Genomic DNA, 23,809 nt, shown 5'->3' on the forward strand with positions numbered 1-23,809 from the left:
CTTCACTTATTTTCAGATAGTCAGAGATCACTTTTCTTTACTGCCTGTCAGTCCTGTGTATTGAAAATCATTATTTCATACACTGAATCTGTTTCTATACTTGTTTCAGATAGGAGGGTAAATCTGGTTCCTGTTACTATGTCTTATTCAGAGTTCAGTTTCCTGGATTACTTTAGGCTACTTTAGATTAGAAAGTTAAATAAGCTCTCCAAGGAGATATCCCTTAAGCTGACATTTGAATGAGAAGAAGGATCCACTTATAATATTAATATATTAGAGCAGAATATTGTGGCATTAAGTTAGTCTGAAGATCTTAAAGTAAGAATGAATTTCACCTGCTCAGGAAACCAGATAGAGGCAACTGAATCATGGCAGGAATGATATACTATATTATTGAAAATGGTACACAGAGTCCTCTGGTGAAGAGTTTGGGTTTAAGCATACATATGATGAGGAACTGTGGGAGAGTTTAAAGTAGGGAGTGGCATGATCTAGTTTACATTTTACTACCATCATTCTGGCTGCTTTGAGGATAATGGATTGTAGGGGTGCAAGAGTAGTACCAGGGAGACTTATTAGGAGGTCATTACATTGATGTAGACCTATGCTGTCTAAGACTAGCCACTAGCCACCTCTGGCTATTTAAATATAAATTAATTAAATTTAAAATAAGTTCTGCAGTCATACCAGCCACATTTCAAGTATACAGTAGCCACATATAGCTGGTGGCTACCTTATTGGACAGCATAGAGTATAGAAAATTTTTAGCATTGCAGAAAATTCAGTTGGATGGCAAAAATCTAGAGGGATGATTTTGGCTTGGAGTAGTCTGGAGGTATAAAATTGGAATAGTGTAGATGGATTTGAAAAATGATTTTGATTACTGAGCTATACGAAAAAATAAACCTGCCACTCACACAACATGGATGGACTTAGAGGGTATTATACTAAGTGAAATAAGTCAGACAGAGAAAGACAAATACCATATGATTACATTTCTATGTGTAATCTAAAAATCAAAACAAATGAACAAACAGAAACAGACTCATAAATACAGAGAGCAGACTGATGGTTGACAGAGGGAAAGGGAGTAAGGAGATGGGTGAAATAGTTGAAGGGTATAATGAGTTACAAACTTCCAATGATTATAAGTCATGGGGATGAAAAGTACAGCATAGAGATATAGTCAGTAATATAGATGGTAACTACACTTATGATGAGCATTTTGTAATGTATCTAATGGTTGAATCACTATGTTGTACACCTGAAACTAATATAATACTGTATGTCAACTACAATTTTAAAACAAGAAAAAAAAATGTTTTGTAGTTACCTGGCTTGCCGAGGTAATGAATCAGGAATAACTCCAAGGTGTTTAAATTACACCATTGGATGGAGGAGGCCAATTAGGGAAGGAGCAATGTAGTTAGTGAGATGAGAATCAAGAATTGTATTTTTGCCACATGATATCTGAGATGTTTACTATACATGTGGTTATGTCCAGAATGCATATTTCAGAGTTTGGTATTTAAGGGAAAAGGCATCATCAGATATATAGATTTGGGAATGTAATAGTCTGCTAGTCCTTCCATAACAAAACACCACCATCTGGGTGGCTTAAACAGCATTTGTTTCTCACAGTTTTGGAGGCTGGAAGTCCAAGATCAAGGTATTGGCAGGTCTGGTTTTAGCTGCGGCCTCTCTCCTTGACTTGTAGACAGCTGTCTCCTCACTGTGTCCACATATGTGTGTGCCCCTAGTGTCTCTTCCTATTCTTATAAGGACACCCATCAGATTTGGATTAGGCTCTACCTTCATTTAACCTTAATTACCTGTGTAAAGGCCTTATTTCCAAATTGTCACATTAAGGGTTAGGGCTTCAACTTAAGGATTTTGGGGAGCACATTTCAGTCCATAACAGGGAATAATTAGCATTTAAATATTACCTACAGCCATAAGCACTAAGGAAATGCAAGTGTAGGGAGGAGAAGATAGCCTGAGAGCAATCCTAGGTGCATCATCATGTAGAGGTCAAGCAAAGGGGGACTGGAAAGAAGCAGCTGTTGAGGCAGGGGGTAGAGAGAGGGACCATGGTGCCCTGGAAAGGAGGGAAGTGTTTCAGTTTAGAGGGTGTTTCCATTGGAGCAGAGTGCTGCTGAGGCTGTGGGGCAGGTAGGGGTGTAGAATGTTGGGGACCTGAAAGCAGACAGAGAGGCTGGAGTGCAGTGAGTGAGCAGAAGGAGATGTAATTGAATAGGTGGTCAGGGACTTTGAAGACTTTGATAGAAGAGTTGGTTTTAATCTAAGAGAAATAGGCAATCATGGAAGAGTTTTAAGCAGTAGAATGCAAGATGATCAAGATTAGTGTTATTAAAAAGCTTATTCTGCTTTTGTATGGAGAACCATTTGGAGGAGGGATCAACAGGACACAGACAATGGTGAGGCTTCAGAGGGGTGTAATAGAGAAGAAGGTGCTGGGTCTCGATGGTTGTACCCTTTCTTGGGGTGGGAGGGAGATGGTGGGAGTGAGGGTCATGAATTAATTTAGACCAATCTTGTTTGAGGTGTGGAGAGAGGTCTCTATTTATAGTAGAATGCTGCTAATTCTTTCAAGTCTAGGAACTTTTTGTCAAGTAGGACTGGAAAGAATATGAATGCTTGTGTTTTTATCAATATCATTAAATGAAGCAATCTTAGAATAGATACATGGGCTGTAAAATTTTTGTGAACAAAAAATTGTTTAAGGACTCTGTGGCTCCAGGCCAGAGTGGCCTCCAGGTCCTGGCAAGTTCAATATGAATTTGGTGAGACCACATAACAACAATGGAATGTTGGGGGTAAGACAGAGCTCACCCAAGCTTTATTCTCATGGGGACAGGTCAGACACTAGAATCCTGTCCTCCCTTCTCAGTCTCAGCTTTGGCTTCAGTCACTGCCCCGGATGCTGCCTCCTCTCATGATCTGTCTCCCTTCTCTCCTGCTCTCTTTTCTAGACTTTGTTCTCTCTTCCTAGCATGGGGCTATCTTGCTTCCTTCTGCTCTGAGCGCCAGGTGTAACTTTTCTTATATCAGTCCCCACAGTAATGGCTGTTGCCAGCAGGTATACAAGTATGTGTACATTGTGCAGCAGGCTGAGTATTACCTCATCCCATGTATATAATGGGTGAGATTAGGATCAGGTGAGAATCCTGGCCATGGAATTTACATTTTCCCTACAAACTCTTAAACACCAAAAAAGTGGTACACTGGAAAGCATTTGCCTATATACTATTTTCAGTTGTTTCAGTAGAGAATAAAGAAATTTTAAATAAAGAATAAATACAAGTGATTTTATTAGGTTTAAACCATTTAGTGAAACTAATGGTTGTTGCATTACTTTAAATATCTTAAATATTAGATAACTATTTGGAAAATGATTTAAATGGTAAAAATGAATTTTTATATAATATAATAGTTGTAGATTATGTGTATTTTTTCCTATGTGTATTCAGGAAGAAAGTATTTTTTTCAATCCTTACATATTTCAGAGATTTTTAAAAAGTAAATAAGTGGTAAGAAAACTAGGTTTTTTTTATCAAGTACTACTTATATATAAAACATTGTGTCATCAAATACTTTGACTTATATAGAAATAAGACATGAAAAATTTGAAAATAACCAAATTAAGTTAGCGAAATTTATAGCAAGTATTTTGTGATTTGGATTACATTGTATAGTACTTAGTTTAATAATATTTTAAATGTAGATTCAAACTCCAGACAGAAATAGCTATCTGATATAAAGAGAGTTATATTCATCTCTTTGATTTTAATCTTCATCTCTCTCTGTTATTTGATTACAGGACTATTCCCTGATGTGGGTGGAGGTTATTTCTTGCCACGACTTCAAGGAAAACTTGGTTACTTCCTTGCATTAACAGGATTCAGGCTGAAAGGAAGAGACGTGTACACAGCAGGAATTGCTACACACTTTGTAGATTCTGAAAAAGTAATTAGTTGGATGTTCTTATTTTGTATTGTTGGCATAATTCATATTGCATGGGGAGGCAGTATGAGTGGTTGAGATTACAGGCTTTCAAGCCATATGGGTCTGAATCCTGGATCTGTTTAAAGCTGTGTGACCTTGGGGAAGGGGCCTAAGTTCACCAGTCCTCAGCTTCCTTGTGTGCAAAATGGAGATGATTATATCTGGATTCAGGGCTCTTTTGCTTGGCACCTTCAGTGAATATTTTTTAATGAATAATTACAGACAAAAATAGTATCAATTTTAAGAAAGTCTAAGTTTACATATACAAAAAGCCAGGTTTTTATTTTATGAAGACATTTCTGAAAGTATCTCTCGATGATGAGTTTCCCTAGTGCCATCAGCTTACATTTGTAAAATACGGCCTTGAAAACTTTCCCAAAGGATTATCTGTTGCAGGGGACAAATTACTCATCTTTGTCCTTTCCTTTTTTAACAGTGTGGCCAATTTTCTTAGCACAGGATAGCATAGTGGCAAAGAATGTGCAGATGGATAGCCTGGGTTTAAATCCTAGCTTGAATTTAGGCTCGTTAGCCCTGAGTTTTCCTGTATCCAAAATGGTGATGGCAGTTTTACCACAATAATTGAATCTGCTTGTATTAGATGTAACAGAAAACCTAATTCAAGGTGGTTTTACCTTAGAATTCCAGCAAGAGATTTGGGATTTATTTTGCTTCAACTGGCTTAGCTCACACTGATTGGATTGACTCATATCACCCCTGAACCACATTAATGAATGAAATTACATCCACTAGCCTATCCTAGCTAATGTGCTCCATCCCTGAAACTGGGTGGTGAAGTCAGCTTCCCAGGAAGAACCCAGATCTTCAAACGAGTATCTGCTCTTGGGGCACATGTGTTCTAGAATAGGGGAAGGAATGTTAATAAATGTATGAGATGTACAGAGTTGAAGGTTGTCCCTGCACAGTTATGCAAGCCTTGTGTCCCATTTACTTGAAGTTTCAGATCTTTCTCTGTGTCTGCAGTCACATTGAGTAGGTGGCTATCTCATCCTTCCCTGGAGCTTTAACAGGAAACAGACATGGGCAGTCCCTTACTACTCTGCAAGGATGGGAGTGAAAGCTGATACACTGCCTTCTCTCCTCTTTGTCACCTTGCCTACTAATAATATCTGCAGTGTGTTGACTGCCATTCAGAGGGCCTGTGGAAGATAACAGAAATGAATAATACATGGTGGGAACTGGGATAGAGGTGGGTACCAAAGGTAAATAACCATCTGTCTCATTTGACAGAGTAAAGTATGATAAGTGTAAAAACAGAATACAAAGAAAATAAAGTACTCAGTGGATTGAAAGGAGGAAGAGTTTACATACAAGAAAGGAGTGGAGGTTTTCTCACTGAGGTTGTAGCTCAGCTGGGCCTGTCAGAAAAAGGCATTCTGGATAGAGGCAACATTTAAGCAAGCCCACGAGGGCAGGAAAGCATTAGCTACGTTTTAGAAACAGTAAAGTGTCCCCCTTTGCTGAGCATAAGGTAACTATGTGAGGGATAGATGGAGAGCTAACTGCTACTTTATTGACTATACCAGCCTTTAGTCATATGGGTCAACTTTAGTTAAAATTAATCAAAATAAATTTATAATTCGTATCTGTAGTTGCAGTGTCACATTTCAAGTGCTCAATAACCAGAGGGTCTCTGTTTCTCCTCTTCAGTTTCTTCCACCTTTACCATTCCTTACAAGGCAATACTTGCTGTAGTGCATTCAGCTTCAGTGAAAATTTTCTTCAATGATTCAGCTAAAGGGAGAGCATCATATATATTTTTTTAAGACAAGAATTTTTAAACAGAATGTAAGATTTCTAAAAAAAAATTCCTGTGTTTCTCTGGGGTTTCAAATCTGTTTCTTTTTCTTTTTCCCCCTTTAGTTGGGCACGTTAGAAGAAGATTTGGTAGCCCTGAAATCTCCTTCAAAAGAAAATATTGCAGATCTCTTAAAAACTTACCACACAAAGGTAATCTTGTCAGTATTCTAAACTCAGATTTTAATTCATGGGTCAGGGGAAGTGGTTGAAGAGTTAGCAGTTGGTGAATATTATAGTTTGTGGGTAGAAATAAATGTACTAGGATTTATTTACTTTAAATCTTGATGGGGTGATCAGTGCTTCCTAATTGTTAGGAAAGCCATTTAAGATGACTGTGCTGTGTGACTGCACAGCTTGCCTTCTGTTACTGTGGAGTTCAGTGCTGAGTTTGGTGAATGGCTCTTGCAGGGGCTTTTTACAATGCACTGTGACATTTCTCTAATGGAAGTTCAATGCTGACACATTTGTGGAGCTGCTAAAGTGAAATTCTAGTATATATTTAAATATAGTAAAGTATATTGCAGTGTTTACTTTTAATTCCTTACCTGAGTTTTCTAACTTAAATTTTCTTTTAAGAGCCAAGAAAGTGTAAAAATGCTACGTGACTTCTAGTTGAACATGATGGACTGAATACACGGTCCCTCCTAAAACCTCACTAAAATCATAGCAAAAGAATAAAAAAGGCATAAATCCATAAAGACACATAGAACAGAAGAGGAGACAATGGCAGGCATGAGATGTCAGTATTTTGGAAGCTTGAAAGCAGAAGTACGACGGCAGCTACTTGAGACATAAGAACACTAAACATCTTATCTTCCAAGGGGGAAGCCAGTGAGGAGCAAGCCAGTTCCTGGTGTAGCCCTTATGTAAGATACCAGGTCCCTCTGAGGACTAGGTGTGGAGTGGGGCACAAAAACCACATCTCTACAAATTGAATAAGGAGCAGTGAGGTCCCCAAACCTCCTCCTCCCTTAGGAGCAGCTACTCTCTCATGGCCTGGCAGAAGAGTAGAGACTAACTCCTTGCAAAGTCCAGATCAGACAGGCCTGGCTGACTGAATTCAGAGGTAGGAGGTGCTCTGCTGAAAAGAGGCAGAACATAGTATAAATATGTTTTAATACTTATTATATTATAAATAAACTGTGATTGATGTTATGCACAAAGCTTTCTGATTTGAGTGCTTCCACAGAAAAACAAGGATTGCCAGGCATAAAAAACAGATTGGCCAAAACAAAGAAAAAAAGCACTTGAAGACAAAGCAGGGAGAAAAAAGGAACTTAAAAAAAAAACCCTGTCATTATCTTAGATAACAGAAATATTTCATCTGTGAAATGACAGATGTTATAAAGAGACATAGTCAAATAGAAAGAATTAAAAAATATGATAGCAAAAGGGGGAAAAATCTGTAACAGATTAGATTAAAACTGATGGTTGAGGAGAACTCTAAAAGGACAATAAAATAGAAAATGTATAGAAAGGAAAATTAGAGGTATTATTCCCGGAGGTCCAGTATCCAGTGATTGGAATTCATAACAGAGAAGGTAGAGGGGAGGAAATAGAAATAATACAAAAACTTTGCCTAGAACTGAAGAATAAAAGTGCAGATTGGCAAGGTCCCTGAAGGCTCAGTGCAGTGAGCGTGTGAGGATTTCATCAGATTTGTCAAAGCCTTGAACAGTCATGTTGTCAGGTTGGATGAATACAGGACAGGTTACACTGAGTATAGATTGAAGGGTTTACCAAAGAGTTGTGTAGGTATTTGTAGATAAAGTCATCTTGGCCTCGTCTTATTCAGTATTTTTCCTCAGTGATTTGGATGAGAATGTTGGCAGCATTTTGATCAAATTGATTTGAAACTAAAAGAATAATTAGTGAAAAAAATAGTGAATAAAAAAACTCTCAAGTTTAGAGTGATCTGTTTAATAGTAACAATGTGAAATTTAATGGACTAATGGGGAACATAGGCCCTGTGTTTTCCTCTACTCTTATACTATTACCACATTCACAACACTTCTGATACCAGATGTGTGAGTTTTCCACACATCAAGCAATTCTCTATGACACCATTTTGGTGTCCTATAATTCATTTCTATACTAACACTGTCTACCTAGAGATGGCATCGGGAGTCACAGTTTAAGGGCTCAATTCCCAAGACTAACTCCACTTCAGGCATCAGTCTTAAGTCCCAGGTTGTCACCTGTACTTCTGGCTGACTGGCTATAAATTGGGCTTCTTATGACCCTCCTTCCTGCTTGGGCTTAGTAATTTGCTAGAGCAGCTCACAGAACTCAGAGCAACACTTAACGTTTATCAGTTCAACATAAAGGATACAATAAAGGATATGAATAAATAGCCCAGTGAAGAGATACATAGGGTGAGGGTCCAGAAGGATCTCAAGCCCAGGAGTTTCTGTCCCAGTGAAGCTGGGGTGTACTACTTCTCCTCACATGTGGATGTATTCTCCAACCCAGAAGCCCTCCAAACCATCCATCTGGGTTTTTATGGAGCTTCATTATGACTGATTAAATCGGTGGTCATTGATGATTAAACTCAGTTTTCATCCCCTTTCTGTGTACTGCAGGTGGAAGGGGGGCTGGGGGGAGGTGGAGGGTGGGGCTGAAAGTTCCAACCTTCTAATCACCTGGTTGGTTTCCCCTTGGCAACCAGCCCCCATCTTAAGGGGCTTTCCAGCACCGTTTAGAAAAAAAGTTTCAACTGTTCAGTGTAAGTTAGCAGCACAATAGGACTGTCCCGAAACTAACCCAGACATACTCCTATTAGTAGAAACATTGTACTCAAAACAAACAGGAGTGTCTGGAGCCCTGTTATGAAGATTCAGCTCTGATTCAGCGGTGACTCAGCCATGCCTGCAGAGGTGTGTGTTCCACACTGGAATTTGTGCATAAGAAGGACCTGGATTGTGAGGGGACCCAAAACTGCATTGTGTAAGAAAAGATTAAGGTAGAAGAGGGATTAATTAGAACTAAAAACGTGAGAGGACTGACTTAGCACATATTTTTTAAAATCCTAATTATAGTTGTTCAAGCACTTATGAGTTCCTTCGTAAGGTACTGCTTTCCCTCTGTAGGGGTCAGTGCTACCAGGATATTAGAGATGTGCTAGAAATTTCGATATCAGATGGAAAATTTGGGCAGGATGAATTCTTAGGTCCCTTATAATTCTTAAATTTGTTACTGGAAATGGGTCCTTGATATCCTTGAGAAAGAATTCAAGAATTGATACAAAAAGGCATTGAGCATTAAGAGTTTATTTGGAGAATAAAAGTTTAGAGAAAGACAAGGGTATACTACCCGAGAGTTGGGGTGCAGGCAGACCCAGAGGAAGTCACACAGAGGAAACAGTAGGGAGCCTTTTTTTATATAAAGAAAGGTGAATATTCACTAAGTGGGACTAGGTTTCAAGACAGATGGAGTTCATTGGCAGTTTGGGCTAGCTGCACCCTCACATTGGGCAGAGGGATTTTTTACTATATTTCGTCCCAATCAGAAACCGCATGGTGCAGGGAGGCATGATTTTTACTATGCTAATGCATTCGGGGGTGAAGTTTGAGTCAATTTATCCTCCATGTTGGAACCAGCTGATTTTAGCCAGTCTACTATCTATATTTTGACTCCACACCCTGTGAGAACAGTTTGCATAGAATTTATAGCATACAAGCAAGCACCCAGCCGAATGTAAACACCACCAAAGTCCCCCAACCCTTCCCTGATCATGTCCCACTATCTACCTACTATCACAATTTTATTGACACAGTTTAATGATAATGTATCACATACAGTGACAGGTAAATGAAAATACAGGAACATTTTTTGCCTTAGGCACTTTTAAGACTTAGTCTGGAATAATACCTATTGACTGAATTTCCAACATTGGTGGAAGTTATTTATGAGACTGTTGGGTATAATTTGACTAAAAGTGATAGTCTTTCATAAACTGTAGTATTAAATATGGTATTTTTAAGAATTCTTAAATATTTGAGTTACTTCAAATTAACTGAAAAATTTCCCTTTTCAAACAGTCCAAGATTGATCAAAACAAGTCTTTTATACTTGAAGAACACATGGACAAAATAAACAGGTACTTAAAGAGAGATCTCAATTATGCCTACTGCTTTGGAACCAAAGACTATTAAATTGAATTTGCTAACATTGTAATTTTATCATTTGATAAGGCACCAGATTCTGATATTGGGAAGTGTTCACTTAACTTTTAAAGTACTTTTGCCTACTCTTTCAGGGGGAGATAAATCCATTATTTAAGTACTATCATGCTGAATCATTTTAGTGCAAAACACCATTTTTCTTTTTAATAGAAAGGAGAGGCTAGAAAATAGTAACTGAGTGAACATACCTGTTATCTTTGTAAAGTCATCGTTTCTGAAGTTCTTATGAAGCTAATCAGCAAAAGATTTTATGCAGTGATTTGAGGGATGGACAGATGGGTTAAGGAGCAAGAGGAGGAAAACAATTGAAAAGTACGACACTTCTACATTTTAGAAGCATCAGTTTTTCACAGTTAAGATGTCATATATTTTATGTAGTAGATGCAAGAAAGCAAAAGAGAAAATTTAGGCTTTGTTTTGCCTTAGTGAAGGTAGATTGCAAACACTTACCCAGAGAAGCAATTTGTTTCATCATCCTATAAAGAAATGTTTCATTATTGAAATGGGCTTGGGGGAAGCCTGGTTAGATTCACTTCTATCTTGGAAAGAGAAAATCACTTGCACGTTGGTGAGATGATGTGTCTCCTTTTTTACAGTTGGTTCTCAGCCTATACTGTGGAACAGATTCTTGAGAATTTACAGCAAGACGGTTCATCTTTTGCCCTAGAGCAGTTGAAGGTAAAATACGGATCATCTGTGCCTGGAGCATGGTGAATTCTTGTGACAGGGAAGCCCCCCTGAGGGGCGCCAGAGCTCCGCGGTGGTAACAGGGCCCACTGCAGTTTTTTCCCTGAACTCAGTGGGGCCTCAGGAAGCAGCTACGCAGAACCTTTACCCAAATCCAGGCGCCTTGTCTCCCTGCTGGATGTCCGATGGCAAAGCGAAGCTGTTTTTAAGTCCTGTGAGCATAACAGAGAAGGATTTCAGTGAGCATGCTTCCTCTCCAGTAACCCTCCTTGTCTTGTGGGAGAAATATTTAGGGGCATTTTTATTAGAAGAGTTGTGTCATGGGAGAATAGTCACCTTATAATATATTGCAATTGTGACATTGAGTTGTAAGTTCTATTTAATATGCAAGAGATCAATATGTGGTCTTTCTAAGTAGTAGGTTTAATAAAAAGGTGGTCCTTTTTACACTATAAAGAGGCCCCACCTTCAGCCATAGCTGAGTCTTATGCACTGTTTCTGTGTTAGGTGCACTTTGATCTTCCTATAACATGACTCAGCTAGTAGCAGCAAAGGAAAAGCCACTTTGTATAAATGAGTGCACACTGGGTCCTGACATGCTTAGAACTGTCATGGTTATGAAACATGAAGTATTCCACACTTCTAGGCAAAAGTAAAGAAAAGAAAGAAAAAAATATGATGCCTTATACTTACAAGAAGTGTTTTAGCTTGCCTTTATGTGATGGTATTTTTTAGTTTATTTAACTATAGCATTTTAGTTGTCAGGAAATTTACTGACAAAAGTTCAGTAAACTTTTACCTGGGGAGATGAAAACACTTCCTCATTGTTACTGTATTACGGGGGCAAGTTACTTTGTCTCTTAGGATCTTATTCAGGATTGGATTCTATTGACTTTCAGGATAAATATATATGAGAGTAAGCTGACCAACCATATATTTCCATAACTCACAAAATTAAATTAACATTAACTTTTAGGAATATTATATCAAGTTATTATTAATTTAATTAATTTATGTATATTATTTAAATTAAGGTAGATAATCATTTTATATTTCAAGAATTCTGACTTTAAGTTGCTTCTCTTGTTTCAAGAGCAATATAGAAACTAGTATTCCTGTTGCTTATTAACTGTTTTTTAGTAATAGGGCCCAATTAAGTATGCACTTAGCAATTTCATTTTAGAAACACTCATGCAACACATTACATCACAGGCTATATATCATGTCACTTTAAAGCAGTACAGATATGCCGTTAACCAGCTTAATCTAAAACTGTGGGCCTAACCCAAAGCTGAGAGATAGGACTCAGATGCTCTTTCAGTTTTCCTTCCATTCCTCCAGCAGTAGAATGACTGTCTATTCAGAAAAGGGTAGTTGGCAAGCTACTATTACCAGAAGGATCACTAGAAATGTTCTCCTTATGAGGACAGATTTTCATTTTTATTCAGTTGACCTGTGGCTCTGGTGAATATTCTGTGGCTCCAGAATATTAGTATTTGCTGGGAATAACATGATGTGGGGATCACAAATTTTCATGGAGGCTTCCCTCACAGAGGTTAGATACAGGGCTCCTTTTAATTATGTCAACCACAAACACACCAAAAAGCAACCCTGAAGGAGAAGATCATTGTTAGTGCTTTAGTGAAAGGTTTGTAGATCCCCAACCTCACCACTTTTATTCAACATAGTACTGGAAGTCCTAGCTAAGATAATTAGACGACACAAAGAAATAAAAGGAATCCAAAGTGGTAAGGAAGAAGTTAAACTGTCACTATTTGTAGATGACATGATATTGTACATAGAAAACCCTGAAGAGTTTACCAAAAAACTACTAGAACTAATAACTGAATTCAGCAAACTGGCAGGATACAAAATTAATACACAGAAATCTATTGCATTCCTATATACCAACAATGAACTAGCAGAAAGAGAAATTAGGAAAACAACTCCATTTACAATTGCATCAAAAGAATAAAATACCTAGGATAAACCTAACTAAGGAAGTGAAAGACCTATACCCTGAAACCTATAAGACACTCATGAGAGAAATTAAGGGAAACACCAATAAATGGAAACCTATCTCATGCTCATGGATAAGAAGATTAATATTGTCAAAATGGCCATCTTGCCTAAAGCAATCTATAGATTCAATGCAGTCCCTATCAAAATACCAATAGCATTCTCCAATGAACTAGAATAAATAGTTCTAAAATTCACTTAGAACTACAAAAGATCCCAAATAACCAAAACAATCCTGAGAAAGGAGAATAAAGCTGTGGGGATTGCACTCCTTGACTTCAAGCTCTACTACAAAACCAAAGTATCAAGACAATTTCTTACTGGCACTGGTACTCTATATACTGTAGATCGGTGGTATATAGAGAGCTCAGATATAAACCCAAGCATATATGGCCGATTAATATATGATAAAGGAGTCATGGATATATAATGGGGAAATGACAGCCTCTTCAACAACTGGTGTTGGCAAAACGGACCAGCTACATGTAAGAGAATGAAACTGGATATTGTCTAACTCCATACACAAAAGTAAACTTGAAATGGATCAAAGACCTGACTGTAAGTCATGAAACCATAAAACTCTAGATGAAAACATAGGCAAAAATCTCTTGAATATAAGCATGAGCAACTTTTTCCTGAACACATCTCCCTGGGCAAGGGAAACAAAAGCAAAAATGAACAAATGGGACTACATCAGGCTAAAAAGCTTCTGTACAGCAAAGGATACCATCAGTAGAACAAAAAGGCATCCTACAGTATGGGAGAGTATATTTGTAAATGACATATTTGATAAGGGGTTAACATCCAAACTATGTAAAGAGCTCACATGCATCAACACCCAAAAAGCAAATCCGATTAAAAATGGGCAGAGGATCTGAACAGACACTTCTCCAGAGAAGAAATGCTATGGTCAACAGGCACATGAAAAGTTGCTCCACATCACTAATCATCAGGGAAATGCATTAAAACCACAAATCACCTCACACCAGTTACAATGACCACTATCCAAAAGACAAGAAGTAAATGCTGGCGAGGATGCAGAAAAATAGGAACCCTCCTATACTATTGGTGGGACTGCAAATTGGTACAGCCGCTGTGGAAAGCAATATGGAGGTGCCTCAAAAAACTAACAATAGAAATACCATTTGACCCAGTAGTTCCATTCCTAGGAATTTACAAGAAAACAAATTCCCTGATTCAAAAAGATATATGCACCCCTATGTTTCTTGCCACACTGTTTGCAATAGACAAGACATGGAAGCAATCAAAGTGTCCATCAATAGATGAATGGCTAAAGAAGAGGTGGCACATATACACAATGGAGTGTTATTCAGCCATTGAACGAAAAGAAATCCTGCCAATTGCAACAACATGAATGGATCCAGAGGGCATTATGCTCAGTGAAATAAGCCAGGTGAAGAAATACAAATACCATATGATTTCTCTTATATGTGGAATATAAAACAAAGCAAAACACAAGTACAAAACAGCAGTAGACTCATAGACACTGAGAAGTGACTAGTGGTTACAAAGGGGGAGGGGTTGGGGCAGATGTGGGGAGCAGGGAGGTGAAGGGGGAATAAAAGGGCACAATAATTTGCAATCACAATGTAAGTTCATCATAGGGACTGTTGATCCACTGTAATGTACATTTGAAACCAATATAAGATTGTATATTAACGATACTTCAATAAAAATTTTCAAAAAAAGGTTTGAAGATCAAATGTTTGAGTGAATTTTAAAGAAGATTCTTTGAAGCCTTTAAGATTGCTCCTAACCTCTGTGGGCTCTTCAGGGAATCCTTCTGCAGGTCCCAAGGATCTAGTCTATGTTTACGTACCAAGTTGGAATCATCTACTCTATGTCTTAGGGATTCCTTTCTCTCCAGTATCATCCATGGCGAAGGATAATCTTTCCAACATACTCGTTATTCATTTAAATAAAAACATAAGGTTTTTAAATTCTTTCTTCAGATTTTTTTTTGGTATCATTAATATACACTTACACGAGCAACATTGTGGTTACTAGATTCCCCCCATTATCAAGTCTCCACCCTGCACACCCCATTACAGTCACTGTCCATCAGCATAGTAAGATGCTATAGAATCACTACTTGTCTTCTCTGTGCTATACTGCCTTCCCCGTGCCCACCCCTGCCCCCCACATTATGTGTGCTAATCATAATACTCCCTTTTCCCCCTTATCCCTCCCTTCCCACCCATCCTCCCCAGTCCCTTTCCCTTTGGTAACTGTTAGTCCATTCTTGGGTTCTGTGAGTCTGCTGCTGTTTTGGTCCTTCAGTTTTTACTTTGGTCTTTTACTCCACAGATGAGTGAAATTCCTTTCTTCAGATTTTTAAAGTTTTTACCCCTAATCACTATAGTATAATGTGGGCTTAAGAAACAAATAACAAACTTGGGAAAGTTGTAAATTCTTTACAACTGATGGAATATTCATAATACCTCATTTTATGGCTTCTTGTATCTTTTCTTAGATTTTCTTCCAGAGGATTTTCTTCTTTTGCTTCCAATGCACGTTTTTGTTTCTTTTTCCAATTGTTAAGGTTGGAATTCATCAAATCTCCTTTTAATCTCTCTTTTGGTGTAGGTTATTCATAATGCGAAACAATCCCTTAGAGCTAATGGGCTGTTTAAGTGACCTGGTGGGTATTTATTTACATTAGTGAAACCCTAACTAAAGACTCCAGTTGTGCTGCTCTCATGTGTGTACATGTATGAATGTGTTTGATTGTGGGAAAATACTATAATATAAAATATACCATCATTACAATTTTTAAGTGTGTAGTTCAGTATTAAGTATATTCACGTTGTTGGGCAACCAATTTCCAGAACATTTCCATCTTGCAAAACTTAAATTTTACACCCATTAAACAGTAACTCCCAATTTCCCCTGTCCCCGGTCCTCCACCATCCTACATTCTGTATTTATGAATGTGACTACTCTGGATATGTTGCATAAATGGAATCATAAAGCATTTGTCCTATTGCAATTAGTTTTTATTTCACTTAGCATAATGTTTCAGCATTCATCCACGTTGTGAAATGTACTAGATTTTTATTCCTTTTGAAGACTAAATTCCAATGGATGTATATACCACATTTTGTTCAGCCATCCATTGATGGGCATTTGGGTTGCTTCTACCTTTTGGCTCTTGTGAATAATGCTGCTGTGAACATGGACATACGAATAACCTCTTTGAGACCCTATTTTTAGTTCTTTTGAATATATGCCCAGAAGTGGAGTTGCTGCATCGTATGGTAATTATATTTCTAATTTTTTGAGGCACCTCCATACCAGCTGTGCCATTTTACATTCCTACCAGTAACGGTGCACAAAGGTTCTGATTTTTCCACATCCCTGTCAACACTTTTTTTTTATGATAGCCCTCCTAATGGCTGTGTGATGGTATCTCACTGTGGCTTTGATTTGTATTTCAGTAATGATTAGTGATACAGAGAACCTTTTCATATGCTTGTTGGCCATTTGTACCACTTTGAAGAAGTAGCTATTCAAGTCCCTTGCTCACATTTTAATTGGGTTTTTGGGTTTTTGCTGAGTTGTAGCAAGAGCTTTCTGGATTCAGTCTCCCTTTTCTGGTTATGAGACCAGTGGGCTTGCCAAAGTAAAAAGGTTTGTGAGGCCAATGAGAGAAGCAATTCTTTCTAGAATCACAAGTGATATTAATAATCAAAGGAATGAATAGAAGGGGCTCAGACTACCTCTTCCCTGATTCTCAGCAAGGACACTAAGCAAAGGAAAGGAATTTAATTGGGTCACTAATCCTTAGGAGGGATTTGGTATGAAGTTCATGGTCAGAAGGAGAAACAGGATCAGGGAACAGTGTCCACTGAGTGTCTAGGAAGGTGGTGCTGAGAGATGCCAGGCAAACCAGTGTTGCTTTGACTTGTCTCTTAGGTTATTGATAAAGTATGGCTGTTTTTTTAAAGTCCTGGAGGGCATAGAAGTTACTTTTCTGGTACTACTCTTCAGAGTCTTTGGAATTTCTTCTTTCTGATCACCAATATGAAATTTATTTGATTTTAAAATGCTCATTTTGTGAAGAGTAAATGAAACTTACTTTTGTATTTGAGAAGCTAACATACAATAATATGATACTCCTCTGTAAAGAATTCGTGCCCTGAAAAATTGTGGAAAAGAGAAAACTAAAAATGATAACCAGGGTATAGAGTTTAAGAAAGAAGAGCAGCCAAAATATTAAGAGAAATTAATAGTAGTAATTTTTCTGGAAGCTTTGAGAATTACCCAAATACTGTACTATTTAAAAATAAGGTACAAACATTTACGAAGACTTAAGTCCTATAGAAATTGTTCTACTTGTAAACAACTGGAAAATTGGACAAAGCATATGAAACAAGTATAGACGTTGAACAATGCAGGCAGCCCAGGACTGTGATCCCGGAGAGAAGAGCAACAAATGAGAGCCCTAAGACGGACTCAGTTTCCTTCCTGCAGGAATCTCCAGAATATTGGTCAGTTCATATTTTGGGTAAAAGTCCACAAGACCAGGGGAAAAATCACAGGAAAGCAGTAGTCTGAGCAGTTAACAAGGTGTGTACAGGTCTGGGCAGAGTTCACGCTCCCATCAGCCAGAAGGTTTACACTTTAGTATTGGAGGTAAATTAACACTAGAGTGAAGGCTGCTCTGGACTCCCAGAGTACTTCAGTGGGGAAAGACAGTCTTTTCAACAGGTGGTTCTGAAACAACTGGATATGTAAACGCAGGGGTGGGGGAGTACCTGATTCTTATCTTGCTCCTGTAGGGGAGGAAAAAATTCTCTTCTACCCTCTTAGGGTCTCTGACTGGACCCAGTTAAAGTGCCATAAAGCAGATTAACAGGAGAAAAGCACAGAAATTTTATTACATTTTTACACGTGCATGGGAGCCTGCATCAGGGAACAAAGAGGTGACCAGAGCAGGAAGCTTTTGGAACTTCTGTACAAAGAAACAATACATTTGTGAAAAATTGACAAGACAAAGGAGTTTGGCACAGAAAGAGTAAATGGTGAAGAGGTGACTAGGAAGATAACGGTCAGTCTTACAAGGTTTGTTTGTACAGACTTCTTGGCCCCAAACTCACTGTGTGTCTGGTGATATGAATGTGTTCCTTTCTCCTGCTACAAGAGGGCACCTTTCACAGGGGAGTTTATCTCCTGCTTTCAGGAGGAAAAGGCAGGTCAGAGTACCTTTTTTTACACCTGTTGTTTCTCAAGTGCTTTTAACTCAAAATGATCAGTATGTGGTAACATGCTGTGAACTCCTGTGTGCAGTTCAAAATGGATTATGCACCTAAATGTAAGAACTGAAACTACCACTTCTAAAAGAAAATGTAGGAGAAAATCTTTGTGACTTTGGATTAGCCAAGATTTTTTTTTTCAATGCAAAAAGCAAGAACTGCAAAAGAAAAATAATCATAAATTGATCTTTATTATAATTAAACACTTGAAAGATACTATCAAGAACATGAAGAAGCCACAGATTGAGAGGAAATATTTGCAAAACATTCATCTAATCACAGGACTTTAATCCCCTATATAGAGAGAACTCTTACAACTTAGTAGTAAGACTATAAACATCACAACTAAAAAGTGGGAAATCAAGACACTTCACCAAAGGTATATAAATGGCCAAAAAGCACATGAAAAAATGCTCAAGGTCTTTAATCATTAGGAAAATGCAAATTAAAACCACAGTGAGATGACACTGTACTTATAAGAGTAGCTGAAATTGAAAAGGTTGGCAGTGCCAACACCAGGTACTGATAGGATATAGAGTAACTAACCACTCTTACATTGCTGGTAGGAAAGCAGTTGGACAGTTTCTTACAAGGTTAAACGTACAGCTAATATAAGATTCAACAGTCCCACTCCTAGGGATTTACCCAGGAAAAAATGTATACATATGTCTACATTGTATACAATGTATACAATGTATACATTGTCTACAGATGCTTGTACTCACATATTCACAATAACTTTGTAATAGCCCCAAACCGGAAACACCCCAATCCCTGTTAACAACTGAATGGGTAAACAGACTGTGATCTATTCATACCACGCAATGCTACCCAAATGTAAGCGGGATGAGCTACTGATTTGTGAACCAACGTGGATCAATCTCAGAAGCTGTATGCCTAGTGAAAGAAGGCAGATGTGAAGGACTGCTTGCTGTATGATTTTAGTCTTAGGAAATTCTACAAAAGGCACAACTGTGGGGACAGAAAACAGATGCTTTGCCCCAGGGGTAGAGTGGAGGGGAGGAGAACTCTTTGCGGGGATGGAAATGTTCACTATCTTGATTATGTGGTAGTTGTACAATGGTACACATTTATCAACACTTACAGAACTATGCACTTAAAGTGAGTGAATTTTATATGTAAATTATACATCCATAAAGCTAATTATTTTTTTAAAAATAAATGACATACTGATTTATGTTAACAGTTTGGCCTGTTGAGGTGGGCATTATGTTTGCTGAAAGTACCCACTACATTGTACTGGTTATTGCTATTGATGAGAGTAATTTAATGGCAGCATTGCTGGATTTGTTGTGCTTTTGGGGAAAGAGTACAATAAACCTTAAAGGGAAAATACATCAACTTATGTAAGCAGGAAGAGAAAACAGTTCCCCAGCCTACTGATGAATCTTAGTGCCCCTTAAATACTATCATGAACATTTAGGGTATCATGAAATGGCAGTACTTGCATCTTTAGATACTGTCTCTTTATTTAAATTGTTAATGCTTTTAAGAAATTACCAGAAAAATCTTAAGATCAGGGTGCAAAAAGCACTCTTCTTGGACCAGCTCTATGCCTTTTACTATAGATAAGAAAAAAGAAATACCAGTGCCATTTATTTAAAATGCTATTTGGTCTTTATATAATAACATGATCCTTTGGATGGTTGAAGTACATTTAGAAATAAAAACATTTCTGTGGAATTTCAGTGTTAAGTGAAGTAGACCGACTTGTTCTGGACTAAGTATTTAGTATTTCTGTTGGCTCACTGTCAACCTGAACATTTCTGGAAAATATTTATAAACATATAATGTATAAGATGATTAGAAAAATAGTCACAATTCATAACAAAACATAACTCTTAGCTATGGTTGACTTGAATCAGTTAAAAAATCAAAAGACCCATTTAACATCCAGGACACAGCAGTAGCTTATGTTGCTTGGTTTTAAAATAACAGATGATGTGTTGTGGATTAAATTCTGCCCTCTACTTAATTTCATTCAACCCCCAAAGATAAATGCTAAGAGATATTTCTTATGTAAGCCTTTTTAAAACACAGCTTCAGAAATTTAGTGGCAATGTTGTAAAACATCATAAAAATGGCATAAAGATCTGTGCACCTCTGCTTGTCCCTATCCCATATGTATCCTTTCCTCTCGCAGTGCTATCTTTTTTGCTTTACTGAATGCTGTCTAGGCAGACCGTTACGTCCTGAGTAGCTTGCTTACCTCTTTATTTCCAGACACCTGTCACAGAGTGTTTCACACCGTAGGTATGATGGATGAATGAATGAATGGGTAAGCTACTTGCCTACCACTGATGTACAAAATTGAAAATCCAGGACCTGATCTCAGTTCACAAGCTAATGGATGGAATAGACACATAAATACTTATTGTTCAATATGATAAATGCTGGTAAAATAGAGGCACAAATTGTTCTGGGTGTCCAGAAAATGTTGGCGTCTGAAAAACTTCACAGAGGAGACACCTGAGCAGAGAACTAAAGACGGGAATGAGTTGCCAAGTGGCAAAGGGTACTCCAGACAGGACAAAACACATACTCAAAGGACCAGTGTTTGGAGAGTGCAGAGCAGGGAACAAGGAGTAAGGTAACAAAATATGGCTGAATAAATGATTGGAACCAGATCGTGAAGGGATGTATGTTATACTAAAGAGCCTGAATTCAGTGAGTATTTTCTGAGTGTATTAAATACATAGATAGGATTTAATACATGTTCATGGATAAGATTTAATATAGCAGAAAAATACAAAGTGAATTCATTTTTTAAGTACAGAAAAATGAGTAACAAATGTGTAGCTCAGAAATGTTCACAACACAAACATAACCAACACCCAGAATAAATTATCAAATGCTCCAGATGTCCCCTCCCAGTCACTGCCTCTCCCTTAGGATAACCAGTATACTGACTTGACACCTTAGATTTTATTTGTTTTGAATTTTATATAAATGGAATTGCACAGTTTTGTGTCTGCTTTCGTTTGACCATTATGTGTAAGGTTCACCCATGTTGTATGTAGTACTTCACTTTCATTGCTATAAAATACTACAGTGTGTGATATATCATTTTATTTATTTATTTCTACTGTTGATGGATATTTGAGGTTATTTGCTGGTTTTTACTGTTATGAATATGCTGCTAGGAACATTTATGTCTTTTGGTAACATAGATATGCACTTCTGTGTATATCTAGGAGTAATACTGGAAAGTCATCACTTAAGGTGTTTAAAAGATAAACTGAGGCATATTAAAATTTTTAAGAGTTTGAGCAAAAATTGATTTGAATTGGGCAGCATCAGAGTGGTTAAAAAAGCTCCACTGATAGGAGCGAGGCAAAGATTTATCGAGAAGAGGTAGAAGCAAAGCAAGGAAATGATTTGATTGGCTATAGCGTAAGTGGTTGCATTATTCGGGAAAGCTTATTTGGTTGTTTATGATTGGTTGTCCTTAGGTTTTGATTTCTTAACCTTGAGGCATTACAGGCTTAGGTTTTGGTTTGCTTGAAGACTACTAAAGCATTAAAGCCACCTCAGTCTGATGGTCTGTTTGTGTAATTATGTAACAGTGTGTATGTTCATCTTAGTAGTTACTGTCAAACAGTTTTCCAGTATAGTTGTACCAGTTCACATTTGCATACTAAGTTGCTGCACATTCTCATGACCACTTGATATTATTGGTCTTTCATTTTAGTCATTCAGGTGTTTATAAAATAGCATTGCATTTTGGGTTTAATTTGCATTTCCATGGCTAATGAGGTTTAGCACCACTCCATTTATTTATTGGCCATGTCAGTATCTTTTCTTGTGAAGTACCTGTTAAATCTTTTTTATTAGTACTGTTAATTTGTAGGAATTATTTATATATTCTGAATAAGAGCCTTTATCCAATACATGTACTACATGGATCTTCCTTCTATCTGTTACTTGCCTTTTCTCTCTTAATGGTGCCAATTAGGGAACAGAAAATTTAATGTAATCCAACTTTCCCTTTTTTGCCTTCTTTGTCATCTTAAGAAATCTTGTACCCCTACAAACAATCAGAGAATAAGATATGTCACAAATTAAGGCTTCAGATTTCTCAGCAACACTAAAAGCTAAATAAAAGTCGATGGATCATTGCCTCTTTTTTTTTTTTTTTGAGAGGGCATCTCTCATATTTATTGATCAAATGGTTGTTAACAACAATAAAATTCTGTATAGGGGAGTCAATGCTCAATGCACAATCATTAATCCACCCCAAGCCTAATTTTCGTCAGTCTCCAATCTTCTGAAGCATAACGAACAAGTTCTTACATGGTGAACAGATTCTTACATAGTGAATAAGTTCTTACATGGTGAACAGTACAAAGGCGGTCATCACAGAAACTTTTGGTTTTGATCACGCATTATGAACTATAAACAATCAGTTCAAATATGAATATTTGTTTGATTTTTATACTTGATTTATATGTGGATACCACATTTCTCCCTTTATTATTATTATTATTATTATTATTATTATTTTTAATAAAATGCTGAAGTGGTAGGTAGATGCAAGATAAAGTTAGAAAACATATTTTAGTGTTGTAAGAGAGCAAATGTAGATGATCAGGTGTGTGCCTGTAGATTATGTGTTAATCCAGGCTAGACAAGGGCAATAAAACATCCACCGATGCAGAACAGGGGGTGTGAGGTTCCAAGCCTCACCTCTGTTGATCCCCAATTTCTCACCTCATGGCCCCCCTGCGACTGTGCCTGTCTTAGGTTGTTCCTCCCTTGAGATCATTGCCTTTTATGTCAGGGGTCCCCAAGAACACCCCATTTGGCAACCCACAAGAAGGATTTCACAGGACTCAGCATGTAGATACACTAATGGATAGGATATAATACAGCAAAAGAATGCAAAGGTAAAAGCACACAGGGTAAAGTCTCGAGGAAGCGTGATGGACATTTCCAAGAGTTTTCTTCCAGGGAGTTACACAGGACGTGCTAAATACCTCCTGCTGCTAGCTGAGACAACACATAAAGGTTTTCATTGTGGATTGGTCACTGTGGATTGGTCGCTTGGATACTCTCTGCCTAGCACAAGACAAAATTCTAGACTCACAGTAGGAAAGTAGGTGTTGCATCTTCCATTCCACAAGTATAGTATATACTATTTATTTAAATCTTCATTAATTTCTCAATAATATTTTATAATCTTTATAGAAGACTTGCCTTTGTACATCTTTCATTGGGTTTATTCCTAGGTAGTTGGTGGATTTTGATGCAGCTGTAAAAGGTATTATTTTAAAATTTCATTTTCTATTTGTTGATCTGTATAAATACAATTGAAATTAAATTTTTGTGTATTGACCTTGTATCCAATAACTTTGCTAAACTAATTTTATAGTTTGTAGATTACTTTGGATTTTCTGCACACATATCTTTCCTTCTTCTTTCATCCCATCTCTTCCTTCCCTTCCTCCTCCTTTCTCCTTTATACCCTGTGTTTCCTGCTCACCCTTGCCCACCTCCCTTATAGACTAGCACCTCCAGCAGAACCGATTAATAGAAATCACAATGGCAGCCATCTTTGTCTCATTCTGTCTCAGGGGAAGCTTTTAGGAACATTAAGAATGCTGATTGCTGTAGGTTTTCTGTGTATATTCTTTTTTTTTTCATAATTTTTTAAATTCATTTTGCTATCATTAATCTACAATTACATGAAGAACATTATGTTAACTAGACACCCCCTTAACCAAGTCCCCCGACAAATCCCATTACAGTCACTGTCCATCAGCGTAATAAAATGCT

General features: G+C 37.5%; 1 protein-coding gene and 1 long non-coding RNA gene across 4 annotated transcripts in view; one reads left to right on the plus strand and one right to left on the minus strand.

Annotated features, from left to right (window-relative positions):
* The window catches only part of HIBCH (3-hydroxyisobutyryl-CoA hydrolase), a 156,977-nt gene that overhangs the window by 114,768 nt on the left and 18,400 nt on the right, over positions 1–23,809 (plus strand). For all 3 annotated transcript variants that reach the window (XR_012123633.1, XM_037015082.2, XM_073218510.1), the window contains 4 exons: positions 3,842–3,987; positions 5,911–5,997; positions 9,888–9,946; positions 10,628–10,709. Coding sequence is in view for 2 of the 3 variants with exons in the window: in XM_037015082.2 (XP_036870977.1) it covers positions 3,842–3,987; positions 5,911–5,997; positions 9,888–9,946; positions 10,628–10,709 (374 nt within the window). In the remaining variant the exon portion in view is untranslated. The remainder of the gene's footprint in view (positions 1–3,841; positions 3,988–5,910; positions 5,998–9,887; positions 9,947–10,627; positions 10,710–23,809) is intronic.
* Positions 1–23,809, minus strand: part of LOC140845026 (uncharacterized) — a 138,680-nt gene that overhangs the window by 58,841 nt on the left and 56,030 nt on the right. Inside the window, exon 2 of the long non-coding RNA XR_012123634.1 lies at positions 10,867–10,930. This is a non-coding gene — a long non-coding RNA (uncharacterized lncRNA). The remainder of the gene's footprint in view (positions 1–10,866; positions 10,931–23,809) is intronic.

Source organism: Manis javanica, chromosome 12 (assembly GCF_040802235.1).
Source record: "Manis javanica isolate MJ-LG chromosome 12, MJ_LKY, whole genome shotgun sequence".
Lineage (NCBI taxonomy): Eukaryota > Metazoa > Chordata > Mammalia > Pholidota > Manidae > Manis > Manis javanica.